Genomic DNA, 19209 nt, shown 5'->3' on the forward strand with positions numbered 1-19209 from the left:
GTGGTTAAAAAAAAGCAAATAGAATGCTTGGCTTTATTTTTAAAAAGTTCTAAAGCCATTCTTCCGTTTTTCCGAGGCTTAGTTCGTCCTAGACTGGAGTATGCTGTAAGGTTTTGGAGACCATACCTGCAGAGGGACATAGACTTAGTTGAAGGGGTGTAGAGAAGAGCTACGCGTGTTGTTATTGGCACACGGGGCTGAACAGATATTTCTTTTTTTGAATATGTTCACATTGGATGAATGCAGGTGTCTGGGAGACATGATCGAAGTGTTCGAAATTTTTAACGGGATGGACTATGAATTATTGTTACACCGTCAATACACTGCTTTTACAAGGGGACACCAGTATTGATTGGTAAAGGACAATTCTAGGTTATGATGTTGTAGGGAGGTTTTTCCCTAATAGAGTTGTTAATAAATGGAATAGCTTACCCCCGGAGGTAGTAAATTGTAACACAATTGACACGTTTAAAAAGAAATACGATAAACATGTTGGGGTAAATCGAGAAGCTATTCATACTTAGAATAAGACAACCATAAGTATTCTTTATGGGCATTGTATAATATTTTATCACGTATATACACTGTTTCTAATTTATGTATAATGACTATGGTGTGACAAAAATGATCAAATGATCATTTACATATATATATTTTTTTCAGAACCGTTATGTGGGTTATTTTGGCCAGATCAAAGAAAAATATGGGGGTATTCCTCCAGATGAAGTTCCTTTAAAACTGAAACTGATGAAGATATTTGCACTCACAGGTAACAATGTTCCAGAATAATGGACTGCAGTCAGTCATTTACTACTTAGTGAGTTGTGTCGGAAGTGTAAGTGTGTACCCAGCACTGAGACTGTTAGGTACACACTGTTCCAGCACAACTCACTAGGCGGTAAATTGCCCATGACGATAGACCAGAGTTGTGCTTGGTTTGAAAGAAAAAAAAAATCAGACATTGCTATCGACAGGGTTCGAACCTGGATCCTCAAAATGTTGGACTCTCCTTATGAGGATCCATGTTTGAATCCTGTTGCTGGTTTTTTGCATGTTTCCCAACTTTAAAGTGTGAATGCGAGCTGGTTCCCTATTTGAAAATGTCTCTCTGCGAAGAGCAAACACAACTTCAACATGATGCTTACATAACATGAAAATTTAAGCACATTTACCATCTTTACATCAAACTATGGAAGAATGATGGCAGTGCCAGCAAAAACTCAAAACAAGCATAACTATGGAAACATAAATACGTTAGGGCCATGCAAAAACATATACAGATTCATTAGAAATTCTGTAGAGGAATGTGTAACTACTGTTACGCATGGTTAAGTGGTAGTCAGACAGATGGCAAGCACCAGCAAGAACATGAAACAAGTACAACTCAGACAACGCATACATAAGGGGCCACACATACACTCTGGACATGTATTCTGGCATATGCTGATTTGTTAGAAATTCTACAGAGGAATGTGTTTAAGGTGCATGTATGGTTGTAATAGTTGCACAACATCACCTCTGTATAAAGGCGGTGTTGCACAGTTGGATGGGATGCACAGGTCATTTCATAAGCATTGTGACTTAATAAGGAGCTTGTCCAGTTTGAACTAATTATGCTGGCAAGGTTTTAGGAACTGATGTTATATGCAGGGTGACAATAAAAGTGATAGACATTGCACAAAGTATTGACTATTAATACAACGTGTTGAATAATTTCTTAAATTTTATTTATTTTTGGGTTTTCGTAGACATTATTAAGAAATATAATTTGTACATATACAGGCATAGGAAAAGGCGATGGATCAGATATGCAGTGTGAAATATTCAATGGAAGATTGAAGGTATTTGAATGTCATTTTGGAAAGAATAAGAATTGCCAGGTAAGCCAGTTATCACTATTTTAATTTTTTGTTATGCATTTTTTTGAATGATAAGGATATGTCTGAAGAATACATATATACATCGTTAGAATTGAAAAATTAGTCACTTGTCCCATGGACCAGTGAATATGAGAACCTACTGGTCTGCAGACATTATGAGTGGAAAAATCTCTTCTGAATAAAAATTCATTTTCCTAAATATATTGTCATTTAGAAGAGTGATATACCAACAAAAGCAATGCAAAAAGCCACAAAAAACAATTGGAACTAAAACCTTATGAAGCCACCACTGTTGATTCTGTGGCTTTATCGACAAACAAATGTGGAGGTTTGAAGAGACGTTTCTTTTTAAATTACATTTTCAGAAAACATTTTGCAAAAGATATTTGCTATGAAATAATATGTACTAATTGGTTTTTCAAGATTCAAACAGCAACATTGATTATGACATAATTGAAATAAAATATCTTCACTTAAATGCACAAGATTTTTTTTAGCATATTTAACAAAAAATAAAACAATTTCAAGTGTCAAACTGACTGGTGACATTCTTTGCTACTGGTCCAGTGGACCACCATGATTTTTTTCTCAGTGGTCTGATTGTGTAATAAAACACTGGTCTCGGACCACCAATGATTTTGAATGCTGCATATATATATTTATTCATTTATAGACTGAATACAAAAGTGAAGCAGATGTACTAGAGGTGACTTTAGTAAATTGCCCTGTTTTACGTGGGGACATAAAACTGAGATTTCAATGTGCATCTGTAAGTATTTTACTAATTTTTTTTTATTGGTTAATATCAGTGTTCTCATTGAAAACATGTTTTGGATTGGGTAATGATTGAAGCTGCGTTGTACACATGAAAAATGATGATAAAAAGCCCATCTTGGATTGAAAATAAACCTACACATGAAATAAAGCAATTTTTTTTGTACTTTACTTTTTCTATTTTCCAAACTTTTCACTTCAGTGTTCACCCAAGAGCTTCCAAAATCTGCATATGGTTCCTGTGAACTTGAAAAAAATTACATGCGAGTCGCACAAACTTTCACTTTTGCATGTCCTAGTTTTTAAAATTAGGTTGAGCTCTAAAATGCTTGTCACTGACAATAGTTTAAAAAAATTTCTGAAGTTTTCATGCCTCTTCCCAGAAACTTCAGTAGCGTGCCTCAGTTTGAAAACTCCTGCTTTATGTTGAACCTGTCACAACAGATGTTTAAACAAATGAAACAATTTTGTACAACAGTTCTTGCAATTTGATGCCCCCACAATTTCACAGTCCATAACTGGAATTCCTTGACACTGTGCATGATTCTGTTAGACTTACATGGAGAAATATTGTCCTGCAATTTCATGTTTTTTGATTCAACATCAGTTCAGTGACATGGTAGTGTCAAATTGCAAGGCACTGTTTGATTATGTAATACAGAAGACACTCAATAATCTAGCCGTGTGTTAATCCAGCCCATCCAGTAATCTGGTCTGTTTCAGATGGGTTTCCTTCAAGCATGCAAGAGGGAAAATATGTCACTGTATGTCTGCGCAAAATTTTATATCATTTAAATAGGATTTTTAAATTGACTTCCAGTAATCTAATGATTTTGATAATCTGGCACACCCTGGTCTGATATGTGCCAGATTAGTGGGAGTCTGCTGTAATTATTAATTTTTTGTCTGTTCATTGATCATAACTATTAATGGATTTACAAATGTCTATCTCACTGATTTTCAATGTATGTATGTAGGAATTATCATAGATTTGCCATTGTAATGAAATCATTCAGTAGTCATACACCCAGCTGAGCACCAGAAATTTCCTATAACCATATCTTCTTTATCGAAAGTTACAACCATGATTCAGTATAATGTCAAACTTGTTATGGTAACATTTTTTTTAAACTGATGGCAGAGTTAAATTGGAGTTTGACCTTTTTCTTACATTTCTTCGTTGTCAGGGGGCAGCAGCTTAGACTTTAGGTAGACAGCAAAATTTTCAAATTCACATGAAATTGTGCTATTGAAGCTATGCCTTGATGCCAAATATGTTAAGAAAACTTTAGGGGACAGGGGTCTGGAATACCAGAAACAAGAACATAACCTATTACAAGGGAAAAGTGTATTATTGTGCCCTCGACTAGTAATTTTTCATTAATGGTTAAGAAAAAGACAAATGAAGAATTCAGCTTCTTACTTTTCTGATCGCTTGAGAACCAAAAACCCTTTTTTAAAGTGAATTTCTTAATAAAATTGCCTTTATGCATCCTCTTGACTGGTTAGGTTTAAATAATGATGGCTCATCAGTGAATGTTGTTTTGTGGATTAAGTATCTGGTATAATTAAAAACGGTAAAGTAATTCTGAACCAAAAAAGTAGTCTGTTTAAAAGTGGGACAAATGGTCACAAATACAGTAGACTCTCGACTATACGGCCTAGTATAAAAATAATACATTGAATTACAATATTATCTTTTCACATTTGTGTAATTTATTAATGAACAGCAAAATAAGTTTAAATAATTTGTAAGAACTTTCTGTTCATTTTGAAAAAGTGTGTATTTGTACTGTACAACAGTGTTTTCCCATCCTTTTTGAATTAGTGGACCCCCTTTAGCGAAGGTCACTTTCCACGCTGCCACCCCGTAAAATCCAAATGATATTTTTTATAATTTACATATCATAAAAAATTGAAGCAGTAAATTATAATTTCACAACACTAAGTGTGCCCTTCATGCAATAATAGTAAATGAAAATGATCCATTGAAAAACACTGCGAATACGTACACGTACAGTGAATATGATTGTTTTCTGCAATCAAGATAAACCTTAAAATAATGAATTTAAAGTGTGTGCAATATTTTTATTCTTGGACTTCTCTTTTCTGTAGTAAAGTTTTAAAACAGAACAGTTCAGAAGTACATAAACATTTATTAAGTACTTGCCTGCATTTCGAGGTCAGAAGAACAGTGAGTTTTGGTATAAAAAAGATGGTTTTTGGTTAGGGTGGGGTAGGAAGTGAGTAATGTATTTATAGAACTCTGGCCTATCTGGCTTTTCTGTTATTCAGCCTGCCTTTCCACCACATAGTCCGGAGTCTACTGTATTGCATTTGGTGAAAAGGGCTTTGTTCTAAAAAGAATCGGGTTTATTTCAGGGTGCCTAAGCTGAAGTCCTATCAGCCTTCCTACAGGGTTGTCTTTAGGAGCAGCACGGGGCGTTGCACCTGGGCAGCAGGTAAGATTGAGCTGTCTCTGCTCGTTGCGCAACATGCCAAACAACACAGATCACCCAAAATAAAAAATGCAGAAACTATATTTTACTGACTATACATGACCCCAGTCTATCCCCACAGACATAATTTTTGATATAGGTCACACTATATTTACACAATATAGGTTTTGATTTCTTATTGATATACAGATTTAACTTTATTGGCATTTTTATGAAAATGAAATTTCTAACTTTTCTCCTCAGAGGAATGTGCCTAAAGGTTATGAGAATTGCCCGTTCTACTTTTGGTTTCATACCAGTTTCATTGAAGGCAACAGGTTTGTATTAGTTTTTAGTTCTTGCTTGCCATACTTTGCTTAATTTTTGAAGAGATTCTTTTAAACATGGTAATATTGTATTTCTTATTCAAATTTTACAGGTTCTATGTTCGAAGAGATCAATTAGATAATCCCCACAAACCTAAGACGTGGAAAGTTTTCAGGGAAAAACTAGCAGTTGAGTTACTTTTCACAGCGCCTGATCAGTAACGAAGCAATCAGTTCTCAAAATATGATGGCATTTTCTTAAAATTTTTTTACACCAAATTAGCTATTTTTGATTACATATATACATAAACACAATATTTTTATATGAGCTTTTATTTGTATCGATTAACAGATCTCCATTTGTATTGTTCGCATTTATATGGTTCATTTATACATGCATGAATGTCTATTTACATTATTATTATTAGCATCATTTACAATGAGGGTGCAACTTTTTCCGTCCATATTTATATTTTTGCTTTTTGAAATGGTGAAATTAGTTCAACTTTATGAAGTTTATTTATAAAGAACACTATCAAAAGATGTTATGATGCTTATTTTGGTACAAAAGCATGCAAGACTTATATAGATCACATTTATGTGTTTTGTTTCATGGAATCGTGTAAATTACTTTATACTAAAATGCATTTTTGAAACAGTTCCTTTTTTTTTAATTTCCTACATTAAAATTTTTCTATTTTTGCAAATAAATTATTTACAACATTAATTATGCATTAAGTGATTATATTTTAAAACTGCAGAAAACAAAAGTAATATCGTTATAAAGCAGGGATGCACAGCTTGCAAAGGTGTTCTGGAAGATGTATACCTAATGCAGAATATAATTCCTCAAGTAAAAAAAACGTTGCCAAAGGAAAGCAAAATTGTCATTTATCACTGGAATCACTTCAGTGTTATCTTTATATATCAATAAATGGTTTGGGTTCCCCAGAGTTCCTGATAATGTGTGCACGTCACACTAGGTGATGCACACAAAGTCTGGGTATTTCTCAGTTATTACTACAATAAAAAAAACTGACCAATGGTGGAAAATGAAGCGCTACTGCAAATCGTAGTGGATTAAAATGAGATTTACAGAAAAAATGATTAGTTTTTCACATACGTAAGTTTATATGACTGTTATGAAAATCTTGAATTCTTATTTTACACTAAGATAAAGAAAGCTTTGTTATATATACTGGAAAACAGGATGGCCAAAATTATAGAAAAATAAGGGAATATTGCCATATATAGGCCTATATATATCACAAACACCAGTTTCTGACCTAAGGGCTAAAATGTTATGCAGCTACCTGTTATAGAGGGCATCGTTACGTAGGATTTTCACTAGTACTTATGAACCTGTAACATGTAAAATAGGTGAAGAATGTGTAGCTTTTGGGAAAATGACGGAAAATTTGAAACTAAAAACTATCAAATTTATTAAAAACTTATAATACTATTTTTTTTTCAGTCTTTTTCAATTCCAGTGACATAAAATAAGCATTTTCTTGTATACTCGTATGCAAGAAACAGAGCGCCACTAGCAGGGAACGTTCTCAACAATGTTGGTCCTAAGCCCTTGTAAAGTGCACGGAAACCTGAATTCAAAATATTAGAATTTGTTAAATCTCACAAGTACAAAATTTTATTATGCAACATAAAAAACAGCTAATATGCAAATCATGGCTTGAATTTTATGGGAAATAAATTATCCATAGGAATTCACTGGCACCCGTTTACATGACATTTAGTTAATACTGGTATTCCCCTTTCTTTTCGGAGGTCAGATTCGTTGATTCAAGATGGCTGACAAAGAAGCTAAGTTTTTGCAGTGCAAAGGATTATGGGAGAGGTCAGCGTCAACCACCATTCTTCAGTAAAAAAGATAGATCTCTCAGAAGCCGCCTGTCTTTTTTCCCCCTTCAAGAAAATAAAGTTGCCATGCAGGTAATAATCACCAAAACCTCCCCCAATCTTACACATAGAAACAGATGCATATAAAGTTAAAATTAGTACACTTTAATTTTAAAAAATTTAATTAAAAAACGGACTGGTTAAATGCGACAGGAATTGCTTCTTTTGTAAATGACCAATGAGACACAGTAAAAGCTTGATATAATATCTCACTATTTTGAGTGATGTGCAAGTGATTGCAAAAGGGTTAATGAGATACCTATTGCTTATAATGAAGAATCTGTTACAACTTGACTTTTACTGTAAATTTTTTCCCAGAAAAAAAGTATGAGATCTCACTTTTAGACACTGCTATCAGAACTACACAATACAAAATGAATTAAAAAAATATTTTGATATAGAAAACAAAATTAGTACATTTGAAAATAAGACTTAAGCAGGATCCCCACTTTTGATCTGATTCAAATTCTACAGGACCATGCATGCAGGAAATTTCTAAATGGACTCATGGATAACATTGTCACAATTCAGCATGAGGTCAGACAGATTGGTGCCTAATTACAAGGCACTACTCTGTATTAAATGTGTAAAAATAATCATGAGATGTAGAGAAATGACTTATTTTGAAATGTTATTCCATGGCTCATTCTACATTCCTGCCATATAAGGGTTGTGGCTTGGTAAAAACTACTGTATTATATTGATATTTAAGTCACCATTTTCCACAACAGATGTGATTAATGGACTATTTAGATTCATTATTTCCAGTGACGGTAGTAATTAGCTATCATCTCACACTGCCTTTTTGTAAACACATATTGCTCTTAAAGTTTATTAAAAACATTTTTATTTCATTTCTTTCTGCCACTTTGTTGGGCAAGTTTCCTTTTTGTGACCTCTTTATTTATAGCTGAATACATATTTGGTGTTCTGATCAGTGACAAAACATTTTTGAAGTGGATGCCAACTCGCACCTCGAAATCAAAACAAACTAGGCAATAAGAGCGAAAATGTGTTACATGGGATGGTCGTGCTGTTAAACAAGAAAATTCCACACACAGACAACATTTTTGTATCAAAAAAAGAGAAGCAATCACCTCTAAATTTTGACATGGTTGGTAACATTCCACATTGAAGCAGATTAACACTTTCTCAAACCAAAATACTGATGTCTGTTCCTAGAAGCTAACTCAAGTAATAAGAATACGTGTATTACAAATCTAGTTGAGCATATTCTCATGGGCATATAGGGAGAGTACTAGGTAATGGTGTGTGTGCACATTGTTTCACATGTACAGGTAATCTGCCTGCTTCATGCAAAGTTAGTCCATTTAATATTGGTACTATGACAGCCAATACTATCCACACAACTGGCTTTTGGCATGCTTTCCATCTCAATGATAAAACTCCTTTTGAAGTCTACCAGTGCATAAATCATTTCCTTGAGTATCCATTAAACCTGTGTGGCCCCTCCGGTTGCCAAATGAGGAGTAAAAGGAAAAAATTTTTTTGTCTTCAGAATTCAAATCATGGATGTAATTGAATGGAATAATTTACAAAAGAAACTAACTTTTGATGCATTACATCTACTAGCCGGGAAGTAGAAAGACAATGGATCAGTTTATGAAAAAATAGAGCCCAGGGTGAAATTCCAATGACTAAATTGCTTGTTTTTCACAATATTCCTTATGGCAGACACAAATCTGCAAGTTTCTTGGGTAATTTTATAGATGCCGGAATGTTGTCGCTGGTGCGGCCTGCGACACTGTAGCTGACGATTATGTTAGCCCTTGAACAGCGAGAAGTTAGCCACCCCTGAACTATGTTTGTTGGCAAAATTTTTCCCCTGATATGACCATTAGATGTAAATCAGTGTTAACTTCAAAGTATTAATGCATCAAGTTTCTGATTCTTTTCTGAAGATTTGCACTATAAAATGAAAGTAAGAAAAAAAAGATTCATTACCCTCGTTATGCAAAATACTCCTTATCAAATAAATCATAGGTTCTTTAGATCCAGCTATCTGGATACGAGATTTCACAACATCAAATGGAAATATGGACGTCCACAAAGCCATTCCGCCAATGCCACCAGCAATAATAGTCTTCATTGGACCTGAAATTGAAAATATTTGGATATCTCTAATTAGATTTATCATTTTTTTTCATCTAATTAGTAAAATATATGATTTATATACATAATATCGACAAGACTCGTGCACAAATCAAGATAGTTGATATTTATAATTTGACTTCACTTTTGTTCTAAAAAATGAAAAAATTATTAATATAAAAATATAACAGAATTGATCCCAGAGAAAAGAATCTAGAAAATACATCACAGATATATCAGATGCTTAATTTTTCTGTTTCAGGTAAAGCAGTTCAGGAAGCACAGTCCAAGCCTTTCTACAACTACATACATCAATTTTCTTGCCCGACATCTTAATTTTTACAAGCTGCCAAAAACTGCTCCTCAGGGTCGAGTTTTTGTTGGTAAAAATTAAGGTTATTCAAGACATTTACCAAGCTTGGTTTTTCAATTACAAAATATGTTCAATATAAAAATTTAAAAAAAGCATGTGAAACATAAAATTACATGGTATAAAAATGAATATTCAGCAACCAAAAATATGCATCACCCAGAGATTTATTATAAAAAATTCATAAGTAAAAGACTTCACGATCATTTAATTATAGAATTGAAAACAGGTAAAATCAATTTTAATTCTATGAATTTTAGCCAGGTGGCAAAAATATTTGCTTTATCCAAATAAAATATGCATCACTCAGATTTTCTATAAAAATTCATAAGTAAAAGACTTTACAAGTCATTAATAGAATTCAAAACAGATAAATCCTATTTTTAAATTCTATGATTTTTTGTTAGCTGGCAAAAATGTGGCAGAAATATTTGCTTTATCCAAATAAAATATGCATCATCCAGATTTGTTACAAAAAAAATGATAAGCATAAGGCTTTATAATTATTTATTCATAAAATTCGAAACAGATAAATCTAATTTTTTGCCACTGGAAAAAATGTGGCAAAAACTATTTTAGCCGGGGCGGTTTTTTCCACTGGGGCAAAAACTTGCCAACCCTGGTGCTCCTTGATAGTTTTCCATGTTATGTTTGATGCAAAAATGAGTTGCAAGCTATATCTGATATTCTTCCATCAGTTTCCATGTGTCAATGCATCATGTTATAATATTGTCAATTTGATTAGGCTATTTTTTAAGCAGCAATCAATTGATTCTGGTATTTTCCCGGAATGAATTAATTTATCCAGCATAGTCCTCTTCTTTGACAGTATGATTTATTTAAGTTTTAATCAGTATCTGTTTCACAATTTAGTTACCAGATCACCAATATTTATTTTTTATTATCATTACTAAGGCTTGGATTTTTACTACCTGGTTGCAGATCGGTTAATCAATCAGCAACAATTTTTTGTCTTTAGGTCATAAAAATTTAAGTCCCCTAATCATTACATAATAACTTGCACCTAAAAACTAGACATACCTTGAAGGCAAGGATTTTTAACCAAGGATCTGTGAGTGTGGATAAGAAAACTAACTCACTGCTTTTACATTGGCATAACTGCCAACCTTGGAGAATGAATCCATGTAAAAATCTCTATAATATTCTCAAATTCCCACACAAAAAATGAATCTGAAAGGGATTTTTGAAAACAATGTAAGAGTTTTTCATAAAATTGCAGAGATTTTTCCCTCTATTCAAAAACGTGACATTGTGCAAGCCATTATCAATCAGTAGGTTAAATTACCTGTCATTACTACTAAATCAAATCTCGGCAACAAAAAAAATCACCAGAGCCCTTTGTCTTTCCAAAATTATTTTTTTTTGTGATTTGACATAATGGCTACAATTTTACATTATACTTGTGATGTTACTTCGGGGATAAAAAAAATGAAAGCAAGTCTTTTCCAGTACAAGCAAGTCAATTCCAAGTACATTTCTCTGGAATAATTTTTTTCTTAAAAGTAGAGTTTTTACAATCACAGTCGAAATTATAGAGACATAAGAATTTTTTGGGAAGTCCAGGAGATGGAGTAGAAATCCGGGAGACTTGGAAGCTATGCATTGATATACTACACTGAATTATTCTGTAACAGGGTCGTGGGCTTCATCTCATGACCAGGGACAAGTATACCACACATTGAAAAAAGTCATATCCATCTGTCTGCCTAGATTAGTGAGATGGCAAACTACAGCCCGATAAGAGGTTCCATCTGGCCTGCCACAGATGTTAAAATAATAGTGTGGAAATATTTGATTTCTGTGTTTTACAAAAATTCATTAAAAGGTGGGGGATGTTTCCCCTTTTTTTGCATATAGAAAATATAGTTGGGAACTAAATAGAAATTGACTTGAAAATGAAAAAAAAAAGAGAACATGCATGCAAAAAATATTCATAAAAAGCTATTAAAAATATTTTTTTTCACACAGTTGTGAAGGATAAACCATTATCAAAACAAATTACTAACTCCAGTGAAATTATGACAGTCTTCAAAGTACACAACACATTCACCACTTCATTTCTAAACATAAAAGTTCCAATTAGAAACAATGTCGAAATCCTGCAAATTTTTTTTTTTTTCATTTTTTGATCAGCGTCTAAAACATCACTGGCCCAGATGAAAGTTAAGCCTAGCATCTGGACAGGAATGCAGTGTACCAGGTCGTCACTATCACAATCTATGGACAATGGCTATAAGACTGAGAAGAAATGAGAGAATTTTTTTTTTTTAAATTCTTGGTCATAACTAGAGGGAAAGGGGGAAAAAAAACCGGGAAAATGAGTTACCTATTTCATCTTTTGTTTTTCCTCTTGGTGTCATTAGTGTTCGACTAATTTCATATGTACCAAAGAAGAAAAAGTATCCTGGCATTTCCCGTATGAAAGTTGGTGCAAGACCCCGGAAAAATCCAGGTATACCTTCATTTCTCAGGATCATTTTCGTCATAAACCAGGGTCCTCTGCAAGTAAATAGGAATAGGCTGAAATAAAACTGTACTTCAACATTAGAAGTTGTATATATATTCTGTTATCAAATCTGAATTGCATTCAGCTGGCTTCTAAATCTTCATCTGATCCACCAGATTCATAATTAACTATAATATTTATTAATATAATTAGTTTCAATCAAGAATGAAAATATTTTTCTTAGATTCATGAAAAAAACAAGGAAAAAAGTTAATTCATATAAGCATTTAATTACTGATTTAGGAAATAAGAGACTAAACACAGTATATATATGTATAAATTTGTTTTAACTATACAAATTACATAAGTCTAACAAAATTAGCTTACAAATTATATGCACTATTTTTTGGTAACTGGCCTCAATAGGCCTGCACATACCTTTGAACATGCAAACAATTGAAGACAGGATTACCAGAACACGGTGATTACCAAAAAAATTATGGTAGGTTGTGTCAGCCGCAAGTTTTGACATAATTAAACTGGTATCATTAGATTAAACCAATGTTATCTATACGCACATGAACCTCTCAAGATATAGTGTAAAGTCATTCCATTATGAAAGCAGGCCATGAGCCTGATGCTCAAACTGAAAGAGATATTAAAACCGGAGTGGTATCATCAGAGAGATTTGTCTTGAAAATGCCTATTATATGGCCCCATTGGTTTTATGTGCATTGGGAACCTCTCTATAGAGTGTAAAATAATTTCGTTATGAAAGCAGGCTGCAAGCCTGGTGTCCAGACCAGAAGAGATATTAAAAACCAGGAGGGGTTATCATTGGATTTTTCTTAATATCTACCTACAGACATCAAAAGCACTGATATATACTGAATACTTCTTGAGATATGAGTGTTTAAATTGTTTCGTTTCAATACTTTTTACGAATGCACCCTGTATCATCAGATGATTTAAGAGACATATTCTCGTCAATATTTTTTTTTCTTTACATCAAAAATGTAGCAAATACCAAGGTTGTCAACCTGGGTAATGATATGTGTGTGTGTGTGAATGTCCAACTCACAAATAGTTCAAAAACACGTCAGTAAATATCACGTGACATGTTGGTCTATGGCACAAGAAAGTTGTTTCTTCTCTTCTGTAACATTTGGGATTTGCCACTTATGGGGGGCAGCAAAATCATGTTTGTCTCACTCACAAAAATCCTAGTTACGGCCCTGACTGTATTGCTGATTTATTTTATAATGTAACTGATTTTTATATGCCACAAATTAAAAACTACTACTAAACTACACACGCCTCTGCAGAACTTCTAATGAATTGGTACGTGTTGTAAACCTGAAGTGAAGTTTGTTTCCGTGTAATACCTGTTATGAACAGTGCTGTCACCTGTCATCAGTTTTTCTAACTAAAAGCGGTGACACTGATTTTATTATTCTGAAATTTTATTACGTGAATGTATTGGCAGATAGAAGGCTTTACATCTTTTTAAAGTGTTTTTTGTGAATCAGATTAGAAACATTTTGATAGAAATAAGTCCCTATTAGTTGTGATCAACCTTTTCAGGATTTTATGCATCCTGATGAAATGACATTGCACAAAGAACTTGATGTAGCCTATAATTAAATGAATTATCCAAAAATGTAGTTGAAAAATATCAGTTCGCATTTTCAAATGCAAAAAATGGCAAGAAAAATTACTTTTATGTCACCCTTAAAAATTCATATTTGTAAGCATAACTCAAGAAAATGATCCAACCGAAGAAGAAAGTGATCAAGAGCTACATGAAATTTCAACAAGCTGCATATGTAAATAGCAAACCTGGCAGCTGAAACCGGAAGAACACAGATGTCCACAACATGTATTGGTGACTCACATTGCAGGTTGTGCTGTTTTGGATCTCAAGTTCATTTCCCTCATCGCCTGGAGACGACATTTGACCAATTCTGTGGGGCACAGGGTGAACGTCGAGAAGAACGATGCGAAGAAACCAGCGAATGCATTTTCCAGGGGGTTTAAGTGCAGCACACCGGGTTTGCCCACAATATAGTTCACGAAAGACTGACAACAGCCGTAAGCACAGAAAAGCACAGAGTTCTCAGCCACATTCGCAACGAGAGCAGGCACAGTCCCAGCATAAAGACCTCTGATATGTTCTTTTACAAAAGTCTGCTTGAAGCAGGATAGGCTGTTTGTGTACAGTTCCGGAAATGTCTGCATCTTCACTTTGACTGTATCCAGTGGTTGGCCAACGAGCACACAGGCTATTCCTCCTGAAAATATAAGAAAAAAGATGATAAAGTTGAGACAACATAAAATAGATCTAATCACTTGAAATTTTTTAAAAAATTTTTAAACAAATAAATCAGTAACAACATTAACACACTTTAATCTGGCTCACATTAGAGTCTAAGGTCTGATTTTTGTATGGAAAAGTTAGGACTGATCAAGGAAACCTCCTTTTAACCACAAAAAAAAACATTATTCCCACGGAAATTTCAATGGTTTTGGGGTGTATCGAGATACTGATTTTAAAACTGTTGGTTTTGCTGAATTGACTTTCATTTTTGAGATACTGCTGCTAATAACTCCCAACTAGTACTGGGCGATGTATCAATTTATAATAAGCCACCCATGTAAGGCCCATATTGATATTCCGATTTTGAATACTCTGCGATGTATAGTTAATTCTGATGTTAAACATTGAGCTTTTCATTTAATGAGTATGCCTGCACAATATTTAATATCAGTGGAATCCAATGTAACAACATCTGAGTCGAAATGACAATGTCGATTTAGTGAATATGCAAGCGTAGTACAGTAGACTCTTGGTAACTCGACACCCCGAAAGTATAGACAAACATGTAGACTTAAGTGGATGTCGAGTTAGTGGGGTTTCTCTCTAAATTTTTGTCGGATCGTTTTTGTGTACGTAATTATATACATTCTAACAATTGCATTAAATAAAATGGTAATTCTCATTCATTTCAATTCGGGGTTGTTTCAAAATAGAATAAAAACGTATAAAAAAAATTTACCTCATGAAAAATAATCGTGTATATTTGCTTGTTTTTCTTTCCGGAGAGAAAAAAATTCCTCAACACTATTCAGTTTATACCGCGATTGTTTGGCTTTTTCCTGACTGCGTAGGAAGGGGCACATCCCATCTGGAGTTTTTAGTGCCCAGTCGGGGGGGGGGGGGGGGGGGTGTATGCGGGCCATGTGGTTTATATTAATTTTTCTTTTGCTTAGTCCGAAGGCTAAAAAAAAAGAGCAGCGATTAAAAACTTCTGTCTGGATGGAAAAAAAAATAATTTTGTATTTACTACCTCATGGTCTTGGACATGGTCATTGTACAGTAACTAACATTCATAATTCAAAATTATGATGCACATTTTGTGCATTAGGTGAAACAACACTTTGCATAAGAAAGCAGTTGGATGCATAGGCCTATTCTAGGTTTGTAACATTCAACTGACCTTCTGTTCTGACCAATTTTTAAGACATGCACAGGCATAAACAACGCTTACACAGCTCTGGAAATGGAAGTGCTTCATTTTTGAAACAATGACGCTGGCATTGAACAGTAAAAAATATAAACAAATCCCTTTAAAAAAGATAGGTGAATAGTCTAAATGAAAACCATCTGGTTTTCATTTAGACTTATTTACATTGGACTTGATTTTTGGCAATTTACACATTTTGCAAAGTGGTCTCGAAAGAACATCATTCTTAAAAAACTTAGATACCTTCATATTTGCTGTGCATTGTCAAAGAGAGTTGATAGACTGGACTGTGGAAGACTCCAAAAAAAAAAAAAATTAATAATAATGTACATTGCGAGGAGAGACAGAAAAGAATCGTATGTGGTTGCTAGTACCGTTTTGGTTCAAAATTGTTTTTGTTTCCAAGTCATTTCTGTCATTTTTGCTTTGGTCTGTGTCAATCTTATAGAATTCAGAAATAATACTCTAGACGCTGGAGTGTGTTCTACTGCTCCAAATGAGACAAAATTTGTACTATAGATATTTGAAATGAATGACATTTATCAAATAAAATAAAGAACAAAAAATTCATCGATGGGGGAGCTCTCTAAAGCATATGTTAATATTGATTATGCTTTACACGTATAAATGTTTAATATGTAACTTCAAAACTGCCAAATATGTCCCCCCATTAATTTTTAACAATGAATGAATGACAGAACTTTGTTACTGGACTTATCCCGTTGTCGAGATGTCTTCCAGCCCAGCTTCGTGGAAGAGTCTGAAACTTTATTTTGTGTCAAAAAAGAAAAAAAAAAATTTTTACAACATATTTTCCCCGGACAATTGGGTACCGTAGCGATTAACAAATTTTATGGTTATTACAGACGAGATGGGGTTGGGAGTTGGAGAAAAGTTTCGGAGTTTTGTTAAGATGGATGAATGTACACATATTAGAATGGAGGTATATTTTAAAAGCAATTGGAGGAGGCCACATGCCCTCTCATCTGTTTTCTTACACTTGCCGTATCATATACACAGGATACAAAAAAAAGAAATGAGAATCTTATTGTGCAATATAAAATATCCATCGGAGTGAGTCATCTTGCTTAACACCTTATTGGTAAGCAAATGGGTTTGTTAACTTGCAGACTAGAAGCCAAAACAATGTGCTCTAATCACAAAACATATTTTCCATTACTGAACTTAGTATTAGTAATTCAGATATTCCAGCAGGCAAACCAAAATCAGCTGTGGAAGCATATTAGAGCATATTGCTGAAAATGGAGGACATCCCCAAAGCAGAATGTTTTGAATTTTTCTGCAACAAGCCCTTGGCTGACTGGAAATGTTCTGCAGTAAAAATTCCCATAAGTATTTTCTGCACTTTTTTAAAAATTCTTCCAGATTGTTCTGCGACATATGTTGCAGATTTTGACATATTCTGCTTTGGGAGGGAGGACATGTTTAGCAAATTTAACACTGCATATTAAACATTTATATGAGTATATGAGTGTTCTTGTGCCCCTCCCTCATCAATAGATTTTTGTACTATTTTCTTCAATAAATATCAAGTGCATCATTTGAATTATTATCTGTAGTACATATTTTGTCTTATTTGAAGCAGTAGAATGCATTCTAGACCTCTCTGAAGTGTGGGAAACTTACTTCTCCCTAAGAGGGGGGAAAAAAAAAAAGTTGCATTGCACCTATCTAAAATGCTTGGTAGGAATTGAGCAAATTTATATACATGTATGAATATATGAACAGTGGCTGATCCAAACCCTCTCCGGTATACTTGCTTGGGTCCAGCTACATGATACGGGAGATATGAGGCATTCAATTAAAAAAAATACATGCATGATTACCGGCAGATCCCGCTGTTAAGTCTATGAAAGCTTCTATGTAAGGCCTGTAGAAACCAAACTTTTTTTCGTCACCATTTTTACTCGGTTTCATATCTGTTGGCTTGAATGTCATATTTTTTTCAACGCATTCTGAAACAGAAACAATTTGATACAATGTTAAAAAAAATAAATAAGGCAAGATTGAAACAGAAAATGAGCTTAAGTTGTATCATAAAATTACCAGGACAAGGAAGGGGAACTTTCCAGCCATCATAACATAATTTAGGGCTGAACAAGCGTCAACATGACTAAAACCTTTATATTAAAAAAAAAATGTTTCTGACAGTCATTTGACCACCACAGCAGTCACCACCGTCTTGGTGGTGGTCAAATGGTTATAGTAATGGACTCACATCACGAGGACTCAGGTTTGATCAACTGTTTCTGGAGGAGTTAAATGTGCAGTGCACGGCACATTTTGCCGATATTATCTCCATTTTTGTTATGTTTTCTTTCTGCTCTTTTCAGTCAGCACGTGATGACAGAACTGTTATGTTAGGCAACACATGGCGTGATAAAGTTGCACGTTTCTGCCGACGTGAAATGGTCCTGTTCAGTTCACATAGGAAAACCTGGCTTAACAGAAATATGAAAGCAAGATGGGCAAAACGAGCAGAGCACCATGCATTTGACTCCTCTAGAAACAGCAGCCAATCATGCCCGACATCAAGTGTTGGCAAGAGGCAGGTTGCACTCTGTCTGAGAATATTCATACTGCCTTTCCTATCGGCGAGTGGACAGCGTGTCGTTGGGCAATTCACATTGAATGTAGCACCAAAACACCCACTCCTAGGAAGACCTCACTTAAGTCGTAAAATGGAACAGAATTTATTTGGTGCTTAAATAGAATAGAGTTTGATCGTTTTTGCGACTAGGTAGGCATGATGGGCATGCGCTGGTGGACATGGTTCTGTATTATCCAATAAGCATATACTAAATCACTTAAACGTGTAGACACTTTTTCGAGCACATAACAACTTAAAATTTAGTTAACTACTAAATCAGTTGACACGTGTAAACGGGTCTATAGTAGGATCGGACTGCTGCTATTCATTAATTATAATTACTTTTTTTCAACCATTTGCATCAATCATTAATAACTTTAGTCACCCATAAGTGTGAAGTTAGACAAATCATTGTCAATCCGATTTCTACTGAATTTACTTTAATGAATGCAATTGTAAGTGTCGTCAATTTGATCAGCATTTTACGTAACTCACCGGTGCTAAATTTCCTACGAATAACAATTTTCCCCCAAAACTCCGAAGCATCTGTTTACAACGACACGAACGACTTTGACATTATCATGCCGCTGTTTACACGTGACGTTACACTGATGCCAGATACGATTCCTTAAAAATGTGATCAAATAAATTTCTTTTACTTGTCATTGGAAAATAAAAATTGATTATAGATTCATAGGGAAAAATTATTTCTAATATAAAAACATATAATTTCACTATTTTCAAAATTATGAAAATCAGATTACAAAATAATAATAATAATAATAACCTG

The 19209-nt window shown here is 34.0% G+C and overlaps 2 protein-coding genes across 2 annotated transcripts in view; one reads left to right on the plus strand and one right to left on the minus strand.

Annotated features, from left to right (window-relative positions):
- The window catches only part of LOC149069974 (phosphatidylinositol 3,4,5-trisphosphate 3-phosphatase TPTE2-like), a 28538-nt gene extending 20349 nt beyond the window's left edge, over positions 1-8189 (plus strand). Inside the window, exons 12-16 of the mRNA XM_089250189.1 lie at positions 664-769; positions 1783-1880; positions 2554-2649; positions 5357-5430; positions 5532-8189. Coding sequence (XP_089106315.1) covers positions 664-769; positions 1783-1880; positions 2554-2649; positions 5357-5430; positions 5532-5640 — 483 coding nt within the window. The 3' untranslated portion in view covers positions 5641-8189. The remainder of the gene's footprint in view (positions 1-663; positions 770-1782; positions 1881-2553; positions 2650-5356; positions 5431-5531) is intronic.
- Positions 6889-19018, minus strand: LOC149069975 (mitochondrial ornithine transporter 1). Its single transcript, XM_089250190.1, has 6 exons — positions 18915-19018; positions 17656-17784; positions 14179-14575; positions 12165-12337; positions 9301-9450; positions 6889-7019 (listed from the first exon to the last, which is right to left on the minus strand). The coding sequence occupies exons 2-6, from the start codon at positions 17765-17767 to the stop codon at positions 6889-6891; spliced, it is 963 nt and encodes a 320-aa protein (XP_089106316.1). The 5' UTR covers positions 17768-17784; positions 18915-19018.
- Between the last annotated feature and the right edge of the window lie 191 nt (positions 19019-19209).

This window comes from Pholcus phalangioides, unplaced genomic scaffold (genome assembly GCF_987345545.1).
Source record: "Pholcus phalangioides strain wild (caught in Gottingen) unplaced genomic scaffold, Ppha-v1.0 ptg000022l_1, whole genome shotgun sequence".
NCBI classification, from domain to species: domain Eukaryota; kingdom Metazoa; phylum Arthropoda; class Arachnida; order Araneae; family Pholcidae; genus Pholcus; species Pholcus phalangioides.